The sequence below is a fragment of the Sus scrofa genome, chromosome 3 (assembly GCF_054392235.1).
Source record: "Sus scrofa isolate SSC_HxYL_T2T_F1_AM1 chromosome 3, Sscrofa_HxYL_maternal_Yorkshire_Landrace_v2.0, whole genome shotgun sequence".
Taxonomy (NCBI): Eukaryota; Metazoa; Chordata; class Mammalia; order Artiodactyla; family Suidae; genus Sus; species Sus scrofa.
The window spans coordinates 5647094-5668754 of NC_139385.1; the positions used below are offsets into that span (position 1 = coordinate 5647094).

Here is a 21661-nt window from a genome sequence, read left to right on the forward strand (position 1 = left end):
AGTCAGGCAGCAGCGACGCCAGAAGGCGCCCCCGCCCCGCCCCCTGCGTGACGCGCGCCCGGCAGGGCCAATCAGATCTCGCGACACCGCGCCCCACGCGCCAGCCCCCGCCCCCCCGAGCTTAAGAAAGGGCGCGCGGGCCGGGCCGGGCCAGAGTGCGGAGCCAGGCAGAGCGTGCGGGCTGTGGGGCCGCGGACTGCTCGGTGGGCTCCTGCGCTCACGCTGCCCTCGAGCGGCGCACTCGGCCGCAGCCCTCCGCGCAGGCGCCCACGCCGTTCGCCCCGACGGCGCCGGCTCGCCAGCCAGCGGATGCTGGAGTGAGCGCGGCAGTGGCGGGATGCTGGCGCTGCTGACTGCCGGTGTGGCGCTCGCTGTGGCCGCCGGGGCCCAGGACGGCCCGGCGCCGGGCAACCGCTTCGTGTGCACGGCGTTGCCCCCAGAGGCGGCGCGAGCCGGCTGCCCGCTGGCAGCGATGCCCATGCAGGGCGGCGCGCTGAGCCCCGAGGAGGAGCTGCGGGCGGCGGTGCTACAGCTGCGTGAGACCGTCGTACAGCAGAAGGAGACGCTGGGCGCCCAGCGCGAGGCCATCAGCGAGCTCACTGCTAAGCTGGCGCGCTGCGAGGGTCTGGCGGGGGGCAAGGCACCAGGCCGGGCGGCCTCGGGCAAGGACACCATGGGCGATCTGCCGCGGGACCCCGGCCACGTCGTGGAGCAGCTCAGCCGCTCTCTGCAGACCCTCAAGGACCGTCTGGAGAACCTCGAGGTAGCGGGACGCGGGAGCCCTGGGGGGGACGCCCCCGAGGCCCGGAGGGGCTCGTGGCCTTGCCCGCCAGGCTGTTCGGGACACTGCCTTCTGGAAGCTCTTAGACGCAGAGCGACCTGGGCTTGGGGTCAGGGGCGTTCTCGGTTCTGCACTGGAACTTACTTGAGTGGCTGTCATCCCTCCTTCCCATCCCCTTGCTGGGAAGGAAAGGGTTAAATGCCCCGGGGCGCCGGGACTGCCAGCGGCGGGGCCAGTCGTTTCCCGAGGTCCGGGCGGGCAGCGGGGATGGCTTTCAATCTCTTTGCAAATCTCGAGTCTCCCCTAGCCGGACGCACTCCTGGAGCTTGTGTCGGGTGACGCCAGGCTGCCGCGTGAGGTCGGCAGCCCAGGGCGTCCGATGTTTCCTTTTATAAATCAGGTTGGGCCGGACCCGAGCGGGCGGAGGCCAGAGGGTCTCTGCGGGAGGCCAGAGCGGGCGGGTCCCCGGCCCCCGCAGACGCGCCCCGGAGGAAACGCGGTTAACTTCAAAGACACTGTCCGCGAATTGAGCGGATCTAAGGTGCCCTTCTCGATTGCTTTGGGGGAAGGGACCTTATTCCCTCTCTCTTGGGACGCACATGCAGTTTGGAACTTGGAGAGAGAAATCTTCATTTAATTTCCATCTCTACTTTCCGACCTGTTTAAGAAGTGTGGATGTTTCTATTAGACACGGTGACCAAAATACTTCTGAGCAAAACTAGGTTTCAATTACAGGTGGTAATTATTGCCAAATTATTTGAGCGTTTCCTGTGGCATGATGGCTAAATACAGTATTTCCAGGATCTGTATATCCCTCGATTCATTATGATTAATAACAGCTAACATTTCTGGAACACTAAATATGCGCCAGGCATATTATCTAATTTTAACTCGCGCAACAATCTTGCAAGGCAGATCCTATAATCTGTATTTTGCAATTTGGAACACTTAGAGAGAAGGGTAAATAGCTTGCCAAGGATTTGTGGCTAGGCAGTGGCAGGCTGCCTCCAGAACCAGCAAAATGGTAGAGGAGGAAAAAAAAAGGAAGTGAGGCTTTAGAAACACCATTAAAAGCGAAGATTCCTAAAATGCAGAATAGTTGTGTTTTAGAGTTCTCATTTTCCAGTGACCATAGTCATGCCCCTTTGTGCCCTAGTGGAACTGGGGGACTGTTTTCATTTTTCCTTGAAAGCTCATCAGTTTTGAGGACCATTTAATTAATTCTTTTTTTTTTTTTTTTGGTAATTCTACATGTGTTTTGGTCTTTACTTGAGAATGACAGATATTGGTTAAAATTTGACTTTTTAGTAAGAGGAGGAAAACAGCTTCCTGAGAGGGGAAATGAGAGTCCCAAGTTTCAAATATTGCAGCAAAGTAATTCTTGTATCTTTGGAATCCTTTCCATACAAAAAAAAAAAAAAGCATCAGTGAAATGCTCCCTTACTGCCGTTGGCAGAATTTTATACTCCCGGTGCAGTGGGACCATCAGAGCTACATTTCACAATGTCTTTTTAACTGGCCTTGATACTTCTCCCTCTTGTGTCCCCGCCTCCGCCACCCAAAGCACCAGCTCCGAGTGAACGTGTCCACGGCGGCGCTGCCCGGCGACTTTCGGGAGGTGCTCCAGCGGCGGCTGGGGGAGCTGGAGAGGCAGCTGCTGAGCAAGGTGGCCGAGCTGGAGGACGAGAAGTCCCTGCTCCACAACGAGACCTCGGCTCACCGGCAGAAGACCGAGAGCGCCCTGAACGCCCTGCTGCAGAGAGTGACAGAGCTGGAGCGAGGTGAGGGCTTCGCTGCTGGTGTCTCTGTCGCCCCCTGGCTGACGTCCATCCGGCCCCTCCCAGGGTCTTGCCGCCCTGGAAGGGAAACGGGGGCTCCCGGCAAGGGGGCGCTGGCAGAGAGCCGCCAGCAATTTCCCTTTGACAGATGAGGCCACTTGTGCCCCTGGGGGAGCGGTCGGTCCCAGCTCCCTGCCTGCTGACTCTGGCAGCAGCTCTGCTCCCGCGTTTGCTTGGCTCTGAGCTGGTCTTCTGTCCGCCCAGCCCTACAGTCTTAGATGCAAAAAACCACCCACCTCCTCACCACCCAAGTGTGGTCCCCCTCTCCCTTCTGCCTCTCACTTCTCACAGCAAGTGTGGCTTTTCCAACCGGAGTCATTTGTGGTGCACGGAGTCAGCGCCCCAGCTGTCTCCCCACCTGGCCTTTGTCAGAACCTCAGAGACAGAGGGGGCCGCTGGCTGCTGAGAGTTGCCTGGTTTGGGGCCCCCGTGCTCAGCCCCAGATGTCAGCAGTGATTGCTGCCACCACATGGAGACAGTCCCTTGCTGTCTGAGCAAACAGTAAGGGTGACAGACAAGAGCCATCTCCAGAAAGAGCCCCACCCCAGCCCCTTGGGCATTGTCCATGGCAGAGCCAGCACCCTCGGGGTCAGCTTGGACAAAGCCCCCAATCTCTGAAACCTCCTGCCACGAGGGCCTCCCAGTCCCTCTGATCTAGACACCGCAGCAGTTTCTGAGAGTCTCTCTCCTCGGCTCACGTTCTCGTGGGTAAGTTGCTCTGGATCTAGGGCCCTAGACGGTTCAGAGGCACCGCATAGGGCGTTCCAGGCCTGCTGGTAGTGAGTACAGGATTATAATCTTTTCAGAGGCACTAACCTGACAAAGGCGGTTTCTCTGACTCGGTTTTATGAATCGGTAAGTGAATGTCTAATAGCAGAATGTCCACTCTCTCTTCCAGTGCTGTCGGCACGGCGGCTCAGCAGGGCCAGGTGGAGTCACCCAAGGGGATAGTGTTTCTGTTCCTTTTTATTCATTCGCTTTTATGGCCGCATCACGGTCTTCTTCATCCCTTTCCTGTTCTCTTCCTCCAGAAAATCCATCCTTCCTTCCCCTTATTATTACACTTGGATTCTTCAGTATCAAAAAGAAAAAAAAAAAAAGTCCTTTCTGCCTCACCTCCATAGCCGGGTGACCTCAGGAAGCTCCTCAGGTCTCAAGAGCCTTCCCCGAAGGCAGAGCAGCTATAGCTTAAGCCTTTGTCACAGGACAGGAGGAGAGGAAGGGCCAGGGGAGGGTGGCCTTCACCCCCGTGGAACCTGGCACCTGCGGGCCGAGGGAGCAGGGACTCTGCACTTATGCAGTAGCTTGAAGGCAGGTGGCTGTGGAATAGGGGAGGGCTTTGCCAGAGACCTCCGTGGCTGCTATACCTCGCTTGGCACAGCGGCTGAGTTGCTATGAGGAGGTGGGTTCACAGCTTAGAGCATGGACACAGCGCTTGTGTTATACCCATTTCACAGACCAGAGTAGTGCCCTGAGGTTCTCGGCCAGACATGTCATTTGGGGAGAGGGGACCGAGGTGGGGCCTGGGCCACTGGCTGGTGAGCCGCAGTCACGCAGTCCTGCCCCTCCCCATTTTGTTCAGTGACTCCAGGTCGGTTGTGAGTTTCACTAGGCTTCCTCTAAGGTCCTTTGTCCTGGCTTTGGCCTCCCGGAGCTGCCACTCTGTGACTCTCCCTCCCATCTTTAGCCATCCGTTCACAGCCGGAAAGCAGCAGTCAGGCCTCACCCAGCCAGTCTGATTCCTGCCCCCATGCTCTTCTCAGAGCTCGCCCAGCACGAAGGGCAGGTCCGTATCTGACCCAGAGCTGGACTCCACAAGGTCAAGGCCCCTGGCTGGCCATTCTTGCAGGGCCCACAGGCTCTGGCACTGAGCAGCAGCTCAGCTTTTGCCATCTGCTGCCGTTTGACCCCCACCATGAGAACGCTAGACTCCTGGGTGCCCCACCCAGCCCTGGGATGGGTCTTCGAGGAACGTGGTCATTTACAGACTGACTTGTCTTCTGGACCGTTCTGGGTTTATGCCTGTTCTGTATGCGACAAGCATGAAGGGCTGTGTAAACGTCCAGCCCGCGATGTACCGAGTGGAAAATACACTGTATTCTGTAGAAGCATCCTGCTGAGCCCAGAGAAGAGGGACCTCAACCACATGTGACTGGGGGCCTTAGGGGACTCTGGCCTCTGGGGGTGTCAACCCCTGCCCCTTAAGTGCCTGTTCTGCTCCAGACACTGAGCTGTAAGTTCTACCTCTGTATCTTCTTTAGCACCTGCAACAACCCAGTGAGATAGGATTTAGTTAGGTTAGGGCCTGAGTCAGAGTCAGGGATGCCTGCATTCACGTGGGCTGCAGATTGCAGAGCCCGAGTTGAGGTTAGTGGTGACCCCCAAGAACCAGAGTCATGGCGGCTGCAGCCTGGAGCAGCATGTGGGGTCCAGCCGTGCTGGGCAGGTAGCTCCTCCAGCCCCCTGGTGAGCCTCCAACCCTGCGTGTGAATGCACCCGTCACCCAGGTCCCAGGGGGGTGCTTTTTTTCCTTTATTGCAAGATCTACTCATCTGGAGTTGGGGGACTCCAGACTCCAGGCCTGCCAGCCAGGCAGAGCCAAGCTCAGAAAGTTGAAAGAAACTTTGAAATCCTTGTCTCTTTGGCTCCAGGCCGCCCTCCTCCTTAGCTTGTCTGCCACCCGCAGTCCTTGATTTATTGGTCAAGCCTTTTAATTCCTTAATTGGTTTTAACAAAGTTTCCTCTGTATCTCCAAGCTGTTTTATATAAACAAAGGATACTGGCATTCAGGGTACGCCCACCCCACTTAGTCACCCCCGCCCCGCTGTGCTCCCAGATCTGATGAAACTTAGCTGTTGTCACCGGGTTAACGATGTTACCGACACCAAGCCTTATTAAATCAGCAAGCCTGCCCACCTGCAAGGAGAGAAGCCATTTCTCCTTTTAAGCTAGTCATGTCGCATGAAAACACGGGCATTTGCAGATTAAACACTGGCAGCTGCCGGTAGTGGAAAGAGAGACTTCTATCCCTGCTCTGTCATTCACTGGCGGTGTGACCTGGACTCAGTCGCCGCACTTCTCTGAGCCTCGGTGCCTCCACTGTGCAACCTGCAGAATGGGGCTTTCTGGTTCTCGCTTTCTGCTTTGCTTCAGCCTCATGGTGTGTGTGGGAGGGAGGGGGCCTGTCTCAGCCTAACTCACTCCTGGCCTGGCTCCGCCCTCGGCCTCCCCAGGCGACTTGGTCTTCCCAGGCCTCACCTGGTGCTCCCCAGCCTTGGGACATCAGGATGGATCGGGCAAGACCACAGAGCTGGGAGATAGGAGTAAATATACCTGTGAAACCCAGATGCTGGTACGTCTACGCTGCCCGTTGCAGGGAGACTGGACGGCGACCTGGGCCCCGCTGCTTTCCTTTGCGGAAGGTCCGTGGGTCGCTGTGAATCATGGCACGTGCTACTTGCTGGGGCAGAAAATGAGCACAGGGGTCGTGATGGAGAAAATTTCATCCATTCTAACCTCTTTTCTACAGGGGGCATGGAAGGGGCAGGTTTAGTCCACTAGAGACATCGGCAGTTTGGTTCTGGGTGGGGAGAGCCTGCCTGTCTTTGATGGCGACAGGGACCATCGGCCCCTCGTGGATTCTTAAGAAATGCTTATTGGATGAGTAAAGGGCATGTGGGTTCCTTCCCCAGAACTGTCTGGTCCCCACATGAGAGAGACGCTTTTGCCATGACAGCTCAGCGTCCCCTGCAAACCCTGGGAGTTGTGATAACCAAACAGGGGCTTGTCTTCTGTGTGTTTGTTTCTGTTGTTACTTTTGAGCTCACGTCAAAACTGTATTGAAAATTGCTTTGACCCATTTCAGAGTATCAGTTGTTTTTGAAAGGCTTGGAAAGTGCCATTGACATGGGGACAGCCTGGTGGGGCTTCTCAACAGCCTGGGCTGACCCCGGGGGTCAAGGCTCTGGCCAGTCGGGAGGGACCCCGCTGCATTGCTGTCTCCCACTGGTTCCAAGCTGCAGGAAGTTCTCCATAAGTTCCATCTTCTCTTGAGAAGGAAAGGGCACACCATGAGCAAAAGCAGTTCGCATCAGGGATTTAGTCCAGAAGCCACTTCTGAGTTAAGTGGCTCTGTTGAGTCACGGACTCCTGACTCCACCTCGGCTGTCGTGATTCTTCAGGGGAAGAAGTGACATGCATTTACTGGCTGGACAAATGACAGGCGTAAGGCTTCATGTCTCTAAGCCCCAGTCCAGCAGGCCCCCGGCCCAGTGTCACTGAAGGGGCTGAGAGTCCAAGGAGACAGCTGAGACAACAGGACTTGGTTGAGGAAGGGTTTTCTGGCTGAATTTAACCAGAAAATTAAGTTTTAGCCGTCCCTCTTCCCCCGGCTTCCAGAGCAAGCAGACCTCTGTTTCCCACGGGAGTTTCAGCACGTTTGAACAGCGGCTGGTCAGAGCAGGTGCTCTGCTGCTTGGGGGACCAGCTTCTGGGGCGGCGGGGGTGGGGTGAGTCCAGGTGAGCTGCTGCCCTGAGTGGCACTGGTCGCAGAGGGGAGGTGGGCTCCTGTGCTATGGGTCCCTCTTTCCCCCCAGGCAACAGTGCCTTCAAGTCACCCGATGCGTTCAAAGTGTCCCTCCCCCTCCGCACGAACTACCTGTACGGCAAGATCAAGAAGACGCTGCCCGAGCTGTACGCCTTCACCATCTGCCTGTGGCTGCGGTCCAGCGCCTCGCCGGGCATCGGCACCCCATTCTCCTACGCGGTGCCCGGGCAGGCCAACGAGATCGTGCTGATAGAGTGGGGCAACAACCCCATTGAGCTGCTCATCAACGACAAGGTGAGGCCTGCCAGGACGGCCACCAAGGTCAGGGTGCTGCAGGGAGTCCCCTGTCTGGCCACGGGGCCATCCTCCTCCGGCCGGAGATGGTTTGGGGGATTCAGTCCCACCCTGGGCAGGTGACTGGGCAGGTAGGGGGCAGGGGGCCGGCCAGGGCCATTTGTGGAGGTCAGAGTGGTGAGTCCAGCTGAGAAGCAGCAGAGGGTCCAGGCACAGAGGCCACCGAAGGAGCAGAAGGAATTGGGGTCTCCGTGTGCCCCCAGCCTGAATTGTCCCTGGCTCTTAGCCAGTCAGTGAGGGCTGTTCCCTGGGGCTGCACTGATCAGGGGAGGGTAGGTGTGTGTGTGTGTGTGTGTGTGTGTGTGTGTCTGTGTCTGTGAGTGTGTGATATTTCTCCCAAGCATATCTCTTTGGAGGGCTTATTGAAATAGATTTACATACAGTAAAACGTACACTTTTTGGTGTGCAGTCTGACCAGTTTTGACAAATGCATACAGTTGTGTAACCACCACAGTTAAAATATAAAGCAGTGTCATCATCGCCCCAAATTTCTACAGTCCCCCGTGGGGTCACCTCCTGCCCCTGCCCCAGCCCGTGACAACCATCGACCTAGTCCCTGTTCCTACAGTTCTGTCTTCGCCAGAGGAAATGTCCCTTTTGGATAGACTGGCTTATTTCGACCTCCAGGAGCGTGGCCTCCTTCAAAGATCACCCCTGGGCATCTGTGGGGCCCTCCCGCCGCCTCACTTAAACTGAAGTCAGCTCCACGTCACCCAGAATGCGTCCTTGCATCCTCCTTGTGGAGCTGAGCATTGAATGGCTCACCAGCCACCCCCTGGCGGCCCGAGCCCTGGCAGCACTCACTGGACACGGCCCCCCTTCCTGTCTGTCTTTACCGAACCGCCCTGGCTGGAGTTTGTTTAAGTGGGAAATACTGTGGAATCCACCTGCTGGGCTCCTTCCAGCAGTGACCACGTCCTGAGCTGGGGAAGAATGGTTCCAAATAACGCCCTTGGACGAGGCCGGGCTGAGAGCCTTGTTTTCCTCTCGGTTTAGATGTCGTGTAAACAGCCAATTCCTGGGAGGAAGCTCCAGGTTGCTAGGACACAGCAGTGACAACACGATGCTTCTGCAGGCGAGCTGGTCTATGGAGCACTCACAGGGCTGCCGGGAGATGGTGGGGGTCAGAAAGGGCCTCCCCCAGTTCTGTGCGCCCCCTCCACTCACGCACAATGGCAGGTGCTCTGTGCGGGAGGACATGCACACGTGCAGATCCCCGCGTGCCACCATGGCAGCTGGGACCTTGCCAGCGGAGTGTAGATGCCTGGTCTATTTTCCAAAGAAGCTGGCCTCGGGAAGCCCTGACTTCCTTTCGGGCCCTCTAGTCAGGAGCGTTGAGGACGAGCATGGGGGTGTGGGGGCTCTCCGTCACACCTGCTCGGTCTGTACAGTGTCCTGGACCCTCAACCACGCCGGGGGCTGAGCGTGCCCAGTTGAAAGCCTCTTAAGAGGCTGGGACATACAGGGTTCTCCAGCCCAAGGGTCTGGAGGGCTGGGTAGGATTGAGCCCAGAGCGGAAGGGAAGGTCAAGAGAGCCCCCCATGATGGAAACGGCAGTGGGCCCCAGGTCTCTGGTCCCCCCAGGTCAGACTTCTGGGAACCCCAGGGGGGCCTTCACCTGCCCACTGTCACCCACAGGTCGCACAGCTGCCCCTATTTGTCAGTGATGGCAAGTGGCACCACATCTGTGTCACCTGGACGACGCGGGACGGCATGTGGGAGGCCTTCCAGGATGGGGAGAAGCTGGGCACCGGGGAGAACCTAGCCCCGTGGCACCCCATCAAGCCGGGGGGCGTGCTGATCCTCGGGCAGGAGCAGGTGGGTGCAGGCAGGTGCAAGATGGGTGCCCTCCTGGGGTGTCAGGAGCAGAGGCTGGTCATCCAGGAGGCACGAGGTCCGGCCTGCAGGCTGTCCCCCCAGGCCCTGTCCAGTTGCCTGCCTGCTGGTCCTGGCTGCTGCCGCATGAGGGCAGGGCTGGGGCCATGTCCTGCACTCCCTGGCAGGGACCAGGTTGGTGTGGTGGGTTCGGAAAAATCCTAGAGCGGAGCCTGTCTCACAGGTGAGCAGGGATATCCCTGGAGTCACAGGGTCAGGTAGCAAATCCTGGGCTGTCTCTCCGGATGTTTGGCCTCTGCTGGCCACAGTATTGACTCAGGATGCCGGGCACTGGCTGGTGTTGGCATCTTCCAGGAGCTGCCAGCTCAGGTCGCACCCCTGATTCCCACAAAGGGCACTCGGGGAGCAAGGCCTGTGGGCGAGATGGGACAAGACCTCAGAGGCTGCCCTCAGGAATCAGCCACCTGCGTTGCCATGAGCTGTGGTGTGGGTCGCAGATGCGGCTCAGATCCCCGCATTGCTGTGGCTCTGGTGTAGGCCAGCAGCTGTAGCTCCAATTTGACCCCCAGCCTGGGAACTTCCATGCGCCCCAGGTGCGGCCCTAAAAAGCAAAAAAAGCAAAAAAAAAAAAAAACAAGAAACAAAAAACAGATCAGCCAAGATCAGCCACCTGGGAGAGAGGACGTCTCAGCTGTCTGCTCGTGGGCAGATGGGAGTTCCTGCTTCAGTCTTTGTCTGAGGCTGCCGGATGGAAGAGACCCCAGGCTGTTGGGGGGGGCCTTGGGTGGGGGCCCTCTGCCTTCTCTCCACCTCACTTTCCCATTACTTCCCCCCGGGGAGGGGCTGGGAGTCAGCACCCGAGGCTCAGTCCTGGCTTCCAGGCCTCGGATGAGCATCCTCTGCCCAGTGTCCCCTCCGTAAAGCAGGGGGTGGTTTGAGACAGCCGTGTGCCAGGCCCGGTGTGGCATCCGTGATCGGGGGGGAGTCAGGACCGTGCCCCTGGGTCCACCTCCCTCCCGAGCGGGTACCCTGTCCTCCCCTGAAGCCGGTCACGCGCCTGCGTCTGCGCCTGCCCCACGCCGTCTGTTCCCTTCCGCAGGACACGGTGGGGGGCAGGTTCGATGCCACGCAGGCCTTTGTGGGGGAGCTCAGCCAGTTCAACATCTGGGACCGCGTGCTTCGCGCCCAGGAGATCATCGGCATCGCCAACTGCTCCACGAACATGGCCGGTAACATCATTCCCTGGGTGGACAACAACGTGGACGTGTTCGGCGGGGCTTCCAAGTGGCCCGTGGAGACCTGCGAGGAGCGTCTCCTCGACTTGTAGCTGCCGTCACCTCTGTCCAGGAGGCGGAAGGGAGGGCCGCCCCCCCTTCCCCCCGCCCCCAGGGGAACTGTCTAAACCTCCTGCCACACTGGGCGGTGGGGGGGCCCCAAAGCCCCTTCCCAGGGCGTCTCTGAGACTGAGGCTCTGTGGCAGCATGTGTCACCAGCTTATTTGTTCCCAACCAAGATTGGGTTGGTTTGCGGCGCGGAGAAGCCCTGAGCCGCAGGTGGGCAGGTTTCGGACCTCTGCTGTCGGGGGGCAGGGAGGGGGGGACTGCTGTCCTTAAGGCCCGGTTCGCAACCCCTGTAAATGCTCGCGCACCGCAGCCCTGCCTGCCCTCTTGGATCCTTGGTGTCTTGTGTGCGTCCGTCCCCTTGAAAGGCTGTGCATCCTTCCCGCTGGAGTGGCCGTGTCCCTTGTGTGTTGAGTACGCCCCGCTGTCACCTGAGCACGTGGCAACCCCACCCCCACCCCACAAGGGCCCTTCTCTTGGTGTTCTTTATACTGTGACGCTTCCCGTCCTAGGGACTCTTGAGCCTACGGAGGAACGCAGGCAGGTGGCCCACAGGGTGCCCTGCCTTCTCCAAGGCGGAGGCGCATCCTCGACCCAGAGAAGAGGCTGTGCACGGGAACTCGGAACGGAGAAGGGCCGTGGCAGCTGCCCCTCCCGCTCTGTCCCCTCTCCCTCTGACCCACGCTTCGGCGGAATCATGGCTGAGTATGGCTTTGAAAAGGTGTCTTTTCTCCACTGGTGCCAAAAGTTCAGTTGCAGCTTTCACAACCATTCGATGCGGTTTGGGGAATCGGTCTTGTTGTTGTTTGGTTTCCCCAACAGAAACGAGCAGCCATGAGCAGGCTTCCGTTCTGGATGTCTCTCGTCCACTGTGCGGAACGTGCTAGTTTTAGTTCATGTTGGCTCCTATGAGCCTTTGCCCGTCTCCAGTATTTCCCCCAGAACTTTTTCAGGAAACGGAGGTCATGTGACTGATACCTGCGTAGTGACTCCAGGCTGCTTATTTTATGGGACAGAGGTAGTAACTTATTTTAAAGATAAAGCGATCAAGTGGGGAAATTTATAAAGATAAATATTATATATTTTATTTTTCATACATGGTGGAAGTGCAAATCTGTGGGAATCCCATGTGTAGGACCAAGCTGACATGCCCATCGTAACACGTGTGCTACCAGAGCTCTTCTGATGATGGAGTTTGGATTAAAGTGCACTGGAACATGCCTTGGTGTCTGCTTTCTCCTTGTCGGGAGCTGCGGGCAGGAAGGGTGGGAGCTTTGCAACACCTGGCGGGGGGATGACCTCTCTGGTGCACCTGGGCCTGGCCCCTCTGGGCAGCTCCCGGAGAGCTGAGGATGCTCGGAAAAGGGTGTGGTGATGGATTGTGCCCTTCCCGCCTCACCGCTAGGCTTGGTCCGGGGCTGCCCCACAGGCTCTGCCCTGCCTCTTTGTCCCCAGCCTGTCCCTGTCATCGCAACTGGGAATCGAGCTTAGCTAGAGAACCCTCAGCTCCCTGCCCGGCCCCGGGCATGACTTGTTCAGCACCCACTGTGTGTGTGTGTGCTCTGCCACACGTCTCGTTTAATCCTCTTCACAACCCCCTGAAAGGGTTAATCCCAATTTACAAGGGAACGTAGAATGATGAACCCGTGACTTTGGGATCGTACAGCCGACAAAGGGCAGAGCTGGGAGCCAAGCCAGCCTGTGGCTCTGAAGGCCTTTCCATCCACCCCCGCCGTCTGGCCTTGGGCTCTGAGGGGGCCAGGTGCCAGTGTGTCCTCCCAGTGCCACCTCTGTGTGTCCACCTGGCCCTGGCAGGTGTGTCGATATTTGCCCCACCACCTCCGCTAACGGTGCAGAGGCTCCCTCACCACCACTTTCTGCTTTTGTGCCTTCGCTCCATTTCAGCAGCTGCGGAGTGTAACCCAGCCTGTCCCTGTCCCAAGTGGCAATGTCTCAGCTTCTGTTCCGAGGGAGCAGAGTCCAATCTTGGGGCCAGACAACGCTGTGGTCTGGCTGTCCTTGATGGACGTACACGATGGAAGGCCATGCGGAAGACTACGACGGAAGCCGTGACCTCTAAAACCAAAACCATCAGGGGGTCACTGAGATGCCTGCAGTCCCCTGTCAATGGCGTGCCTTATGAACTGGCAGGAACTCAATCCCTCGTGTTGGGTAGAGCTTGTCATTAGGCCGGATTCCCTGCATGGGGGCTTTGGAATCCACGGAGATCAGGTGGAGAGCAGTTTATTTCAAATCTCCTTCATGATAAAAGCACCAGCCACCCAGGTCTCCCCCTGGAAGGTGCCAAAGAGTTTCCGTATTTCATACCCATGCAGGGCACTGAGATTGCCTTACCTGGGTCCCTGGCACCGCCTCTTCCAAGAGCAAACCTTTGTACCGGGGCTTTGAACCCACAGCTGACAGCATGCTTCACGTTGAAAAATTCTCTCGCTGTAAGACCAAGAATAATACGAGAATGTCACTAACACGTCTATGTACCATGGTGCTTTGGGTTTTGGCCAAGGAAATTAGGCAAGAAAATGAAATAAAATGAATTGCAATGGGTAACAAAGAAGGAAAACTACCTTTATGTGCAGGGGACCTGCTCTTGTACATAACACCATCAGGAAGCCACGGAAACACGCTGCCAGCTAATAGCTGAGTGCAGTGAGGATGCGTGATATGAGGTCAATTTATGAAAATCAACTGTGTCTTGATACATCAGCACTGAGCAATTGAAATGAAAGCAAGAAAATAATTCTATTTGCTACAGCCACAAACAGTTCAAATACGCGTAACAAAGGCAATGAAAGATTCGTACCCTGGAAACTGCAAGACACTGTTGAAAGAAATGAAAGAAGATCTGGGTAAATGGAAAGATAACTATGTTCAAAAAAAAAAAAAAAAGAAAGAAAGAAAGAAAGATAATATGGGCATAGATCAGGTGACCCAATATTGCTAAGGTTGCTATCGTGGATTCGGCAGGAAAAAAAAAATTGGTTCAGATGTGGAGTCTGATGACACTACACACACACCGCCTAGAGGGTATAAAAGGTTTATTATGAGGCTTCCTGGGGCATTCCCTTCATGGCACCGCGGAAACAAATCCGACTAGAATCCATGAGAACGCAGGTTCCATCCCTGGACTCTCTCTGTGGGTCAGGGATCCGGGGTTGCCGTGAGCTGTCGGGTAGGTCGCAGACACAGCTCAGATCCCGCAGTTGCCATGGCTGTGGTGTAGGCCCCTCGCTGTAGCTTCAGTTGGACCCCTAGCCTGGGAACGCAGGTGTGGCCTAAAAAAAGAAAACAAACAAACAAAAAAAACAAAAAAAAAAACAAAAAAAAAGAGGAGGTTTGCTACAAGGAGATCAGGTCTAAAAATGGCTTAAGAGCAGAGCAGGAAGACTGGCTTCGGTTTTAGATGCAGTTGGGGCTAGGGCGAGTGTGGTGGCTCCCCGCTGTGGTTTGGACTGCCCCCAGGCACCAAAGGAGAAATAATTTAGGCTTTCGTATGACTTGCCCCGATGTGGAGCACAAGAGGAAGAGGGAGGTGACGTTTAAAAACTGTTAGTTGGGAGTTCCCTTTGTGGCTTGGTGGTTGACGAATCTGACTAGGAACCATGAGGTTGCGGGTTCGATCCCTGCCCTTGCTCAGTGGGTTGAGGATCCAGCGTTGCCGTGGGCTGTGGTGTGGGTCACAGGCGCGGCTCGGATCCCACGTTGCTGTGACTCTGGTGTAGGCTGGCGGCTACAGCTCCGATTCGACCCCTAGCCTGGGAACCTCCATATGCGGAGAGAATGGCCCTAGGAAAGGCAAACAAACAAACAAATAAAAAAACTGTTAGCTGTTGGAATTCCTTTGCGATGCAGCAGGTTAAAGATCCTGAGTTGTCCCTGCAGCATCTTGGGTCACTGCTGTGGTGAGGGTTTGATCCCTGGCCTGGGAACTTCTGCATCCTGCAGATATGGACAAAAAAAAAAAAGTTTAACGTAGAGTCAGCATATGACCCAACAATTCCATCCCTAAGTATATACTCATGAGAACTGATAGATACATTCACAGAAAAGGTGAACAGAATTTCTTGGCAGTGTTATTCATAACAGCCAAATATCTATCAACTGATGAATGGATAAACAGCTTGTGGTATATCCATACAATAGACTATTTCAATAAAAGGAATAGGAGTTCCCGTCGTGGCGCAGTGGTTAACGAATCCGACTAGGAACCATGAGGTTGCGGGTTCGGTCCCTGCTCTTGCTCAGTGGGTTAACGATCCGGCGTTGCCATGAGCTGTGGTGTAGGTTGCAGACACGGCTCGGGTCCCGCGTTGCTGTGGCTCTGGCGTAGGCCGGTGGCTACAGCTCCGATTCGACCCCTAGCCTGGGAACCTCCATATGCCGCAGGTGCAGCCCTAGAAAAGACAAAAAGACAAAAAAATAAAATAAAATAAAAAATAAATAAAAGGAATAAAATACTGATATATGCTATAACATGGATAAGCCTGGAAAGCATTCTTCTAGTGAAAGAAGCCAGTCACAGAGGACCATAGAGCATACAGTTCCATTTGTGTGAACTGTCCAGAATAAGCAAATCTACAAAGACAGAAAGTAGATGGTTGGTTGCCGTGGACTGGGGGTAGCTGTTGTATTGGAGGGAAACGAGGAATGATGATTAGTGGGCATGGAGTTTCTTTCTAGGGTGATAAAAATGCCTTCAGATTGATTGTGGTGATGGTGGCAAAGTCGGTGACTATTCTAAAAACCACCAAGTTTTACGCTTTAAAATTAAGGGTGCATTTTATGGCGTAAACATTACATCTCGATTCTAAAAAAAAAAAAAAAAAAAAAAAGAAAAAGGGAGGTTTTGGCCTTGAGCAGAGGACAGATACCATTTACTGAGGTGGGGAGGTGGAGGAGGGCAAAAAGCAAGTGCAGGGGTGGGTGGAATCAAGGGTTTTGTTTTATCGGTAACTCTGAAATGTCTAGAACACGTTCGAAGGTCACTGTCTGGTGGGCAATTGGATTTTTCGAGAAATCAGGGCTGAAGATAAAAATTGGGGTGAAAAACAGGGTCCCTGCCCTCTACGTACTCCCAGTGTGTTTATCCAGCCTCTTCATCCAGCGTAGATGTGCTTGTCCTTACACGGACCACAGGCTTCCCCCTGGTAGAACCATATCCGCGCATACGCCCGGTTCATTCAACATGCATGTACAGATCCTGCGAGGCATTCAGGAGAGTGGAAGTGCACCCCTCTCGCGGTCTGTGAGGAGAGACAGTTAACCTCATCAAGCAAGTAATGGTCTCAGAAAGATGGGAGGTGGTCAAGGCTGGGGGATGGGTATTTTCCAGGGACGTCTTTAATGATCCCTTGCTCTGCATTCAGCCGTAAACTGAACAAACCCAGCCATTGACCTCACCTTTGATGGCTCCAAGAGCTGCCAGTCGGCTCTGCCTGGGGTGGGTGTTGGGCAGGCACATAGAAGCGATTTGATTGGTCCTGGGCATTTCCATATGACAAGGCAGCTTGTCAAGGCCGGGACTGCGTGTGCGTTTGGTTATGCGACTTTGGCCTTGACAGGCTGCTGGCTTCCCACTGTTTTCTCAAGGAAGCGCAAGGCAAATTTACTGGGGGATTTTACTTCTCTCTACAAAGCAGTCCTGCTCTCTGTCATTGTCAGTGCAAATATGCATGAGCACATTTTAAAACCCTGTTCAAGCAGAAATAAACTCCGAAGACTGAACCTTGTGGATAGATTGACATCTCTTTCTCGGTCAGCATCATACACCAGAGACCATGTCCTGAGAAAGAAAGGCCATCAAAACCCTGGCTTGTTTGCTTGCTTTCTCCTTAGGGCTGCACCCACAGCGTATGGAAGTTCCCAGGCTAAGGGTCAAACTGGAGCTGCAGCTAACAGCCTATGCCACAGCCACAGCAGCATGGGATCCAAGCTGCATCTGTGGCCTACACCGAAGCCCAGAGCAATGCCGGGTCCTTAACCCACTGAACGAGGCCAGGGATTGAACCCACATCCTCATGGACGCTAGTCGGGTCCTTACCCCACTGAGCCACAAGGGGAATTCCTCAAAACTCTGGTTTTCTGTGCTCACGGGAGTAGCATAGATCTGTACCATGGCTCCAGACTCAAATCTGGCAAGAAAAAACACATTTATTTTCTCTGAAGCTGATTTCTCATTAAGATACCATACACACAATAAAGCGCAATGCATACACGTTGTTTTAAAAAAAATCATAAATGAGGGAGTTCCCGTCGTGGCGCAGTGGTTAACGAATCCGACTAGGAACCATGAGGTTGCGGGTTCGGTCCCTGCCCTTGCTCAGTGGGTTAACGATCCGGCGTTGCCGTGAGCTATGGTGTAGGTTGCAGACACGGCTCAGATCCCGCGTTGCTGTGGCTCTGGCGTAGGCCGGTGGCTACAGCTCCGACTGGATCCCTAGCCTGGGAACCTCCATATGCCGTGGGAGTGGCCCAAGAAATAGCAACAATAACAACAACAACAACAAAAAGACCAAAAAAAAAAATCATAAATGAAATTTGTGTACCAACCACTCCATTTAAGAAATGTTTGTTGGCGTTCCCGTTGTAGTGCAGCAGAAATGAATCTGACTAGCATCCTTGAGGACGCAGGTTCAATCCCTGGCCTCGCTCAGTGGGTTAAGGATCCAGCATTGCCATGAGCAATGGTGTAGGTCTAAGATGCGGCTCAGATCTGGTGTTGTTGGGGCTCTGGCGTAGGCCAGCAGCTACAGCTCCTCTTTGACCCCTAGCCTGGGAACCTCCATATGACACGTGTGCTGCCCTAAAGAGACAAAAGAAGGAAGAAAGAAAGAAAGAAATGTTTGTTCAGTGACTAGTTTGTGACAGGTGCTGTTCCAGGTGCTTGGTTGACATCAAAGAAAAAAAGGTAAAGATTCCACTGCTGCCGATCTGCCATTCTGGAGGGAAGAGATTGGCAATAACCACTAGACACAACAAGTAAATCAATTATTTAGTTTGTCAGAAGTGGATAAATGCTCTGGGAAAAGGAAATGGAGACCAGAACAAGGGGAAGAGAAGCGTGGTTTTGAGGGGCTGAGGTTTACAGCCTAAGGTAGGGTGATGGATGGGTCCTCATTGAGAAGAGGACATTTGAGCAAAGACTCGAAGGAGGTGGCAGAATCGACCGCATAGATCTGTATTGCATAATCAGACTGGTTGGGTTCTCCTTTGACTTGCATTTTTCATCTTAATATTATGCTTACGAGGGTCTCCAGGCAGATGTGTGTGGCTGTCGTTCATTCATAGTCACTGATATGTGGTCTTTCTTCAATGCACATAACTGCATTTCTCTCTTTGTGCTTCTGATGGCATATATTTACTTTTGGATTTTTCTCTGTGGCCAGTGCCCAGGTGTGCAATGGCTGAGCTGAAAGATATGGGCATCTTTACCTTTAACCTTTATGGGTCGAATTATTTTCCCCTCCAAAAAATTCTGAAGCCCGAACCCCCAGTATCCGTGAGTGCAGCCTCATCTGGAAATAGGGTCTTTGCAGATGATCAGGTTGAAATGAGGTCCTTAGGAGGCGCTCTAATTGAATGTGACTGGTGTCCGAAGGGAACGTTTGCATACAGAGATAGACTTATATCCACGTGAAGACACAGACAGAATACTCAACCACCTGCGAGCCAAGGAACACCTGAGGCTATCACAAGCTGGGAGAGGGGCCTGGGACAGCTTCTCCCTCACAGCCCTCAGAAGGAACCGATCTTACCCACACCCTGATTTTGGACTTTGGCCTTCAGAACTGAAGACCCACAGATCTCCGTAGTTGAACCCACCCAGTTTGCGGTGCTTTGTTACAGCCGCTCTCGATAACCAATACAAGGGGTCCTTCCAAATTGCTTTCCAAAGAAGTCGTACCTATTTGCACGTCTGTCAGCCCCTCTTACTGCTCCACGTCCTCAGCAACACTGGATGTATTCAGATTTGTCATTTTTTGCTCATCTGGTGGAAATAAAAACGGAATTTGCCTTTAATTCTGTTCCCTTTTTACTAATGCAGCTGAGTATTTTTTCATGAGTTTAGAAACGTTTGTGTTTCCTCTTCTGTGAAAGAGCTGTTCATATCTTCTGCCTTAGGTTGTTTGCCGTTTTCTTATTTGTTAGCAGGAGTCCTTTCGGCTCTAGAAGCGGATCCTTTGGCGGGTGTATATGTTGCAAATACTTCCCTCCAGTCCATAGCTTGTCTCCTTGCAGTTCTATCAGTTTTTGTTTCAGGTGTTTTGAAGCTACATTACTAGGTGCATATATGTTCGGGATTGCTATGTCCTCTTGATGAACCGACACTTTCTCATCATGAAATACGCTTCTCATCTCTGGTAATATTGCTTGCTCTGAAATCTACTTGGTCTCATGTGTCGAATATGACCACTCCAGCATTATGGTGTGTGTGTGTGTGTTTTTTGGGTTTTGTTTTGTTTTTGTCTTTTTAGAGCAGCACATGTAGCATATGGAGGATCCCAGGCTGGGGGTCTAATTGGAGCTGTAACCTCTGGCCTACACCACAGCCACGCCAGATTCGAGGCGCATCTGTGGTCTACACCACAGCTCACAGCGACACGAGATCCTTAACCCACTGAGGGAGGCCAGGGATCCAACCCACAACCTCATGGTTCCTAGTTGGCTTCGTTACCGCTGTGCCACAATGGGAACTCCCAGCTTTATTTTGATTAGTATTTGTATGGTATCTTTTTCCATCCCTTTACTCCTGTTTGATTTTTTAAATATATAAAGTGTGTTTATTGTAGACAATGCAGCTGAGTGTTGCTCTTTTCTACAATCTGACAAACTCTGCCTTTAACTTGGGCAATTTAGGCCATTTCCATTTATTGTGTCTGTCGCTATATTTAGGTTTCAATCTGCACTCTATTTGTTTTGTATGTATCCCCTCCTTTTTCACTCCCCCTTTTCTCTTTTTCTGCCTTCTTGTGGATTAATTTGTATGATTCTATTTTACCTCCTTTGCTGACTGAGTTATAACTATTTTGTTAAAAATAAACCATTAATTATCATGCTAAGTGAAGTCAGTCAGACAAGGAGACACCAACATCCAGTGCTCTCCCTGACATGTGGAATCTAAAAAAAGGACGCAGTGAACTTCTTTGTGGAACAGATACTGACTCACAGACTTTGAAAAACTTACGGTTTCCAAATGAGCCAGGGCAGGGTGTGGGGGGATGCCCTGAGGGTTTGGGATGGAAATGCTATACAATGGAGTTGTGATGATGGTTGTACAACTATAAATGTAATAAAATTCATTGAGGAATTTAAACAATAATAATAATACGTAAAGTAGGAAAGCAAAAAATAAAATAAAAAGTAGGAGTTCCCGTCGTGGCGCAGTGGTTAACAAATCCGACTAGGAACCATGAGGTTGAGGGTTCGATCCCTGGCCTTGCTCAGTGGGTTAAGGATCCAGCGTTGCTGTGAGCTGTGGTGTAGGCTGGCGGCTACAGCTCCAATTAGACCCCTAGCCTGGGAACCTCCATATGCCATGGGAGCGGCCCTAGAAAAGGCAAAAAGACAAAAAATAAAAAATAAAAATATAAAATAAAATAAAAAACAAACCATTAAAATGTTGCTTTAGGTTAATGGTATACATTTTCAACTCATCGTCTCCATTCAAACAGTATTTCACCACTTCACGCATGGTTCAAGAACACTACCTCCCACCTTTCCCTGAGGTAGTTGTGTTATATATTTTACTTTTACTTGTGTTATAGATGCTATACTACATATTACTTTTTGCTTAAAATAGTCAGTTGTATTTTACAGAGGTTAAGATAATAGGGGGAAATTCTTGTATGTTTACTCAATGTAGTTATTTCCAGTTCTTTTCGTTTCTTTATTTGCATTCCTTTATTTACTGCTCATATCATTTTCCTTCTGTCCAAAGGATTTCCTTGAACCTTTCTTATAATGAAGATCTGCCGGTGAGGAATCCTTTCAGCTTTTGTAAGTCTGGGAAAAGTGTGTTCATTTCACCTTCATTTTTGGAAGTTATTTTTACGGAGTGGAGAATTCTAAATGGATGGTTTTCTTTCTCTTGTGGTATTTAAAGAATGTTGTTGCCTTGCCCTCTCACTTGTGTTGTTTCTGATGTCATCCTTAGCTTCGTTCCTCTATACCTAATGTGTTTTTCCTCCGCTACTCCAATATTTTCTCTATATCACTGGTTTTGGGTAACTCAATAATGGTGGACCCTGGCGTAGTCTCTTAATTTCTTATATCTGGAAATGTTTCAGCCATTATTACTTAAAAATTTTTTTCTGCTTTCTTTCTCTCTCTAAAATTACATGTTTATTAAATCACATGAAAATGTCCCACAGCTCACTGATTCTCTTTTTATTTTCTTTTCGATTTTTTTCCTGTTGCATTTAAGATACTGCCTATTGCTGTATCCTCACGTTCACTAGCATTTTCTTTTACAGTTTTTAATCTGTCATTAATGTCATCCCACGTGGTTTTCACCTCTGCAAGTTTAATTTGGGGGTTTTGATATCTGCATTCCTGTCTAGGAAAAACTCACTGATTTTCTTTGCTCTCACGCTGAATACTTGGGACACCAGATGTGTCCTACAATTCGATTCAGTTCTGACACTATCTGCCTGGATCATATACTACAAGTTAAGGGCTCAGTCTCAGAAGACTGCCCCCCCCCCCCTTCAGGCACTAATCACCAGTCCCAGGTTATCAACTGTACTTCTGACCAACTGTATAAATTGGGGTTCCCACAACCCCTCCTTAGGCACCATAATTTCCTAGAGTGGCTCTAGCCACAGAACTCATGGAAACACTTGTATTTACCGGATTTTTACAGACGATATAAAAAGGGATACAGATGAACAGCCTAATGAAGAGATACATAGCAAACATCTGGAAAAATCCCAAGCTCAGGGGTTCCTGT

General features: G+C 52.6%; 1 protein-coding gene across 1 annotated transcript; it reads left to right on the forward strand.

Annotated features, from left to right (window-relative positions):
- Positions 1 to 152: 152 nt before the first annotated feature.
- NPTX2 (neuronal pentraxin 2) lies at positions 153 to 11916 on the forward strand. Its single transcript, XM_021086095.2, has 5 exons — positions 153 to 763; positions 2346 to 2562; positions 7215 to 7459; positions 9158 to 9337; positions 10455 to 11916. The coding sequence occupies exons 1-5, from the start codon at positions 338 to 340 to the stop codon at positions 10680 to 10682; spliced, it is 1296 nt and encodes a 431-aa protein (XP_020941754.1). The 5' UTR covers positions 153 to 337; the 3' UTR covers positions 10683 to 11916.
- The last annotated feature ends 9745 nt before the right edge of the window (positions 11917 to 21661 follow it).

What these genes read in the sequence shown, in the direction of transcription:
- NPTX2 (XM_021086095.2), top strand. Translation starts at nt 338, where the DNA reads ATGCTGGCGCTGCTGACTGCCGGTGTGGCGCTCGCTGTGGCCGCCGGG. An exon ending in AGCTGCTCATCAACGACAAG is followed by an intron (nt 7,460 to 9,157) that starts GTGAGGCCTGCC and finishes TGTCACCCACAG; the next exon opens with GTCGCACAGCTGCCCCTATT. An exon ending in TGATCCTCGGGCAGGAGCAG is followed by an intron (nt 9,338 to 10,454) that starts GTGGGTGCAGGC and finishes TCCCTTCCGCAG; the next exon opens with GACACGGTGGGGGGCAGGTT.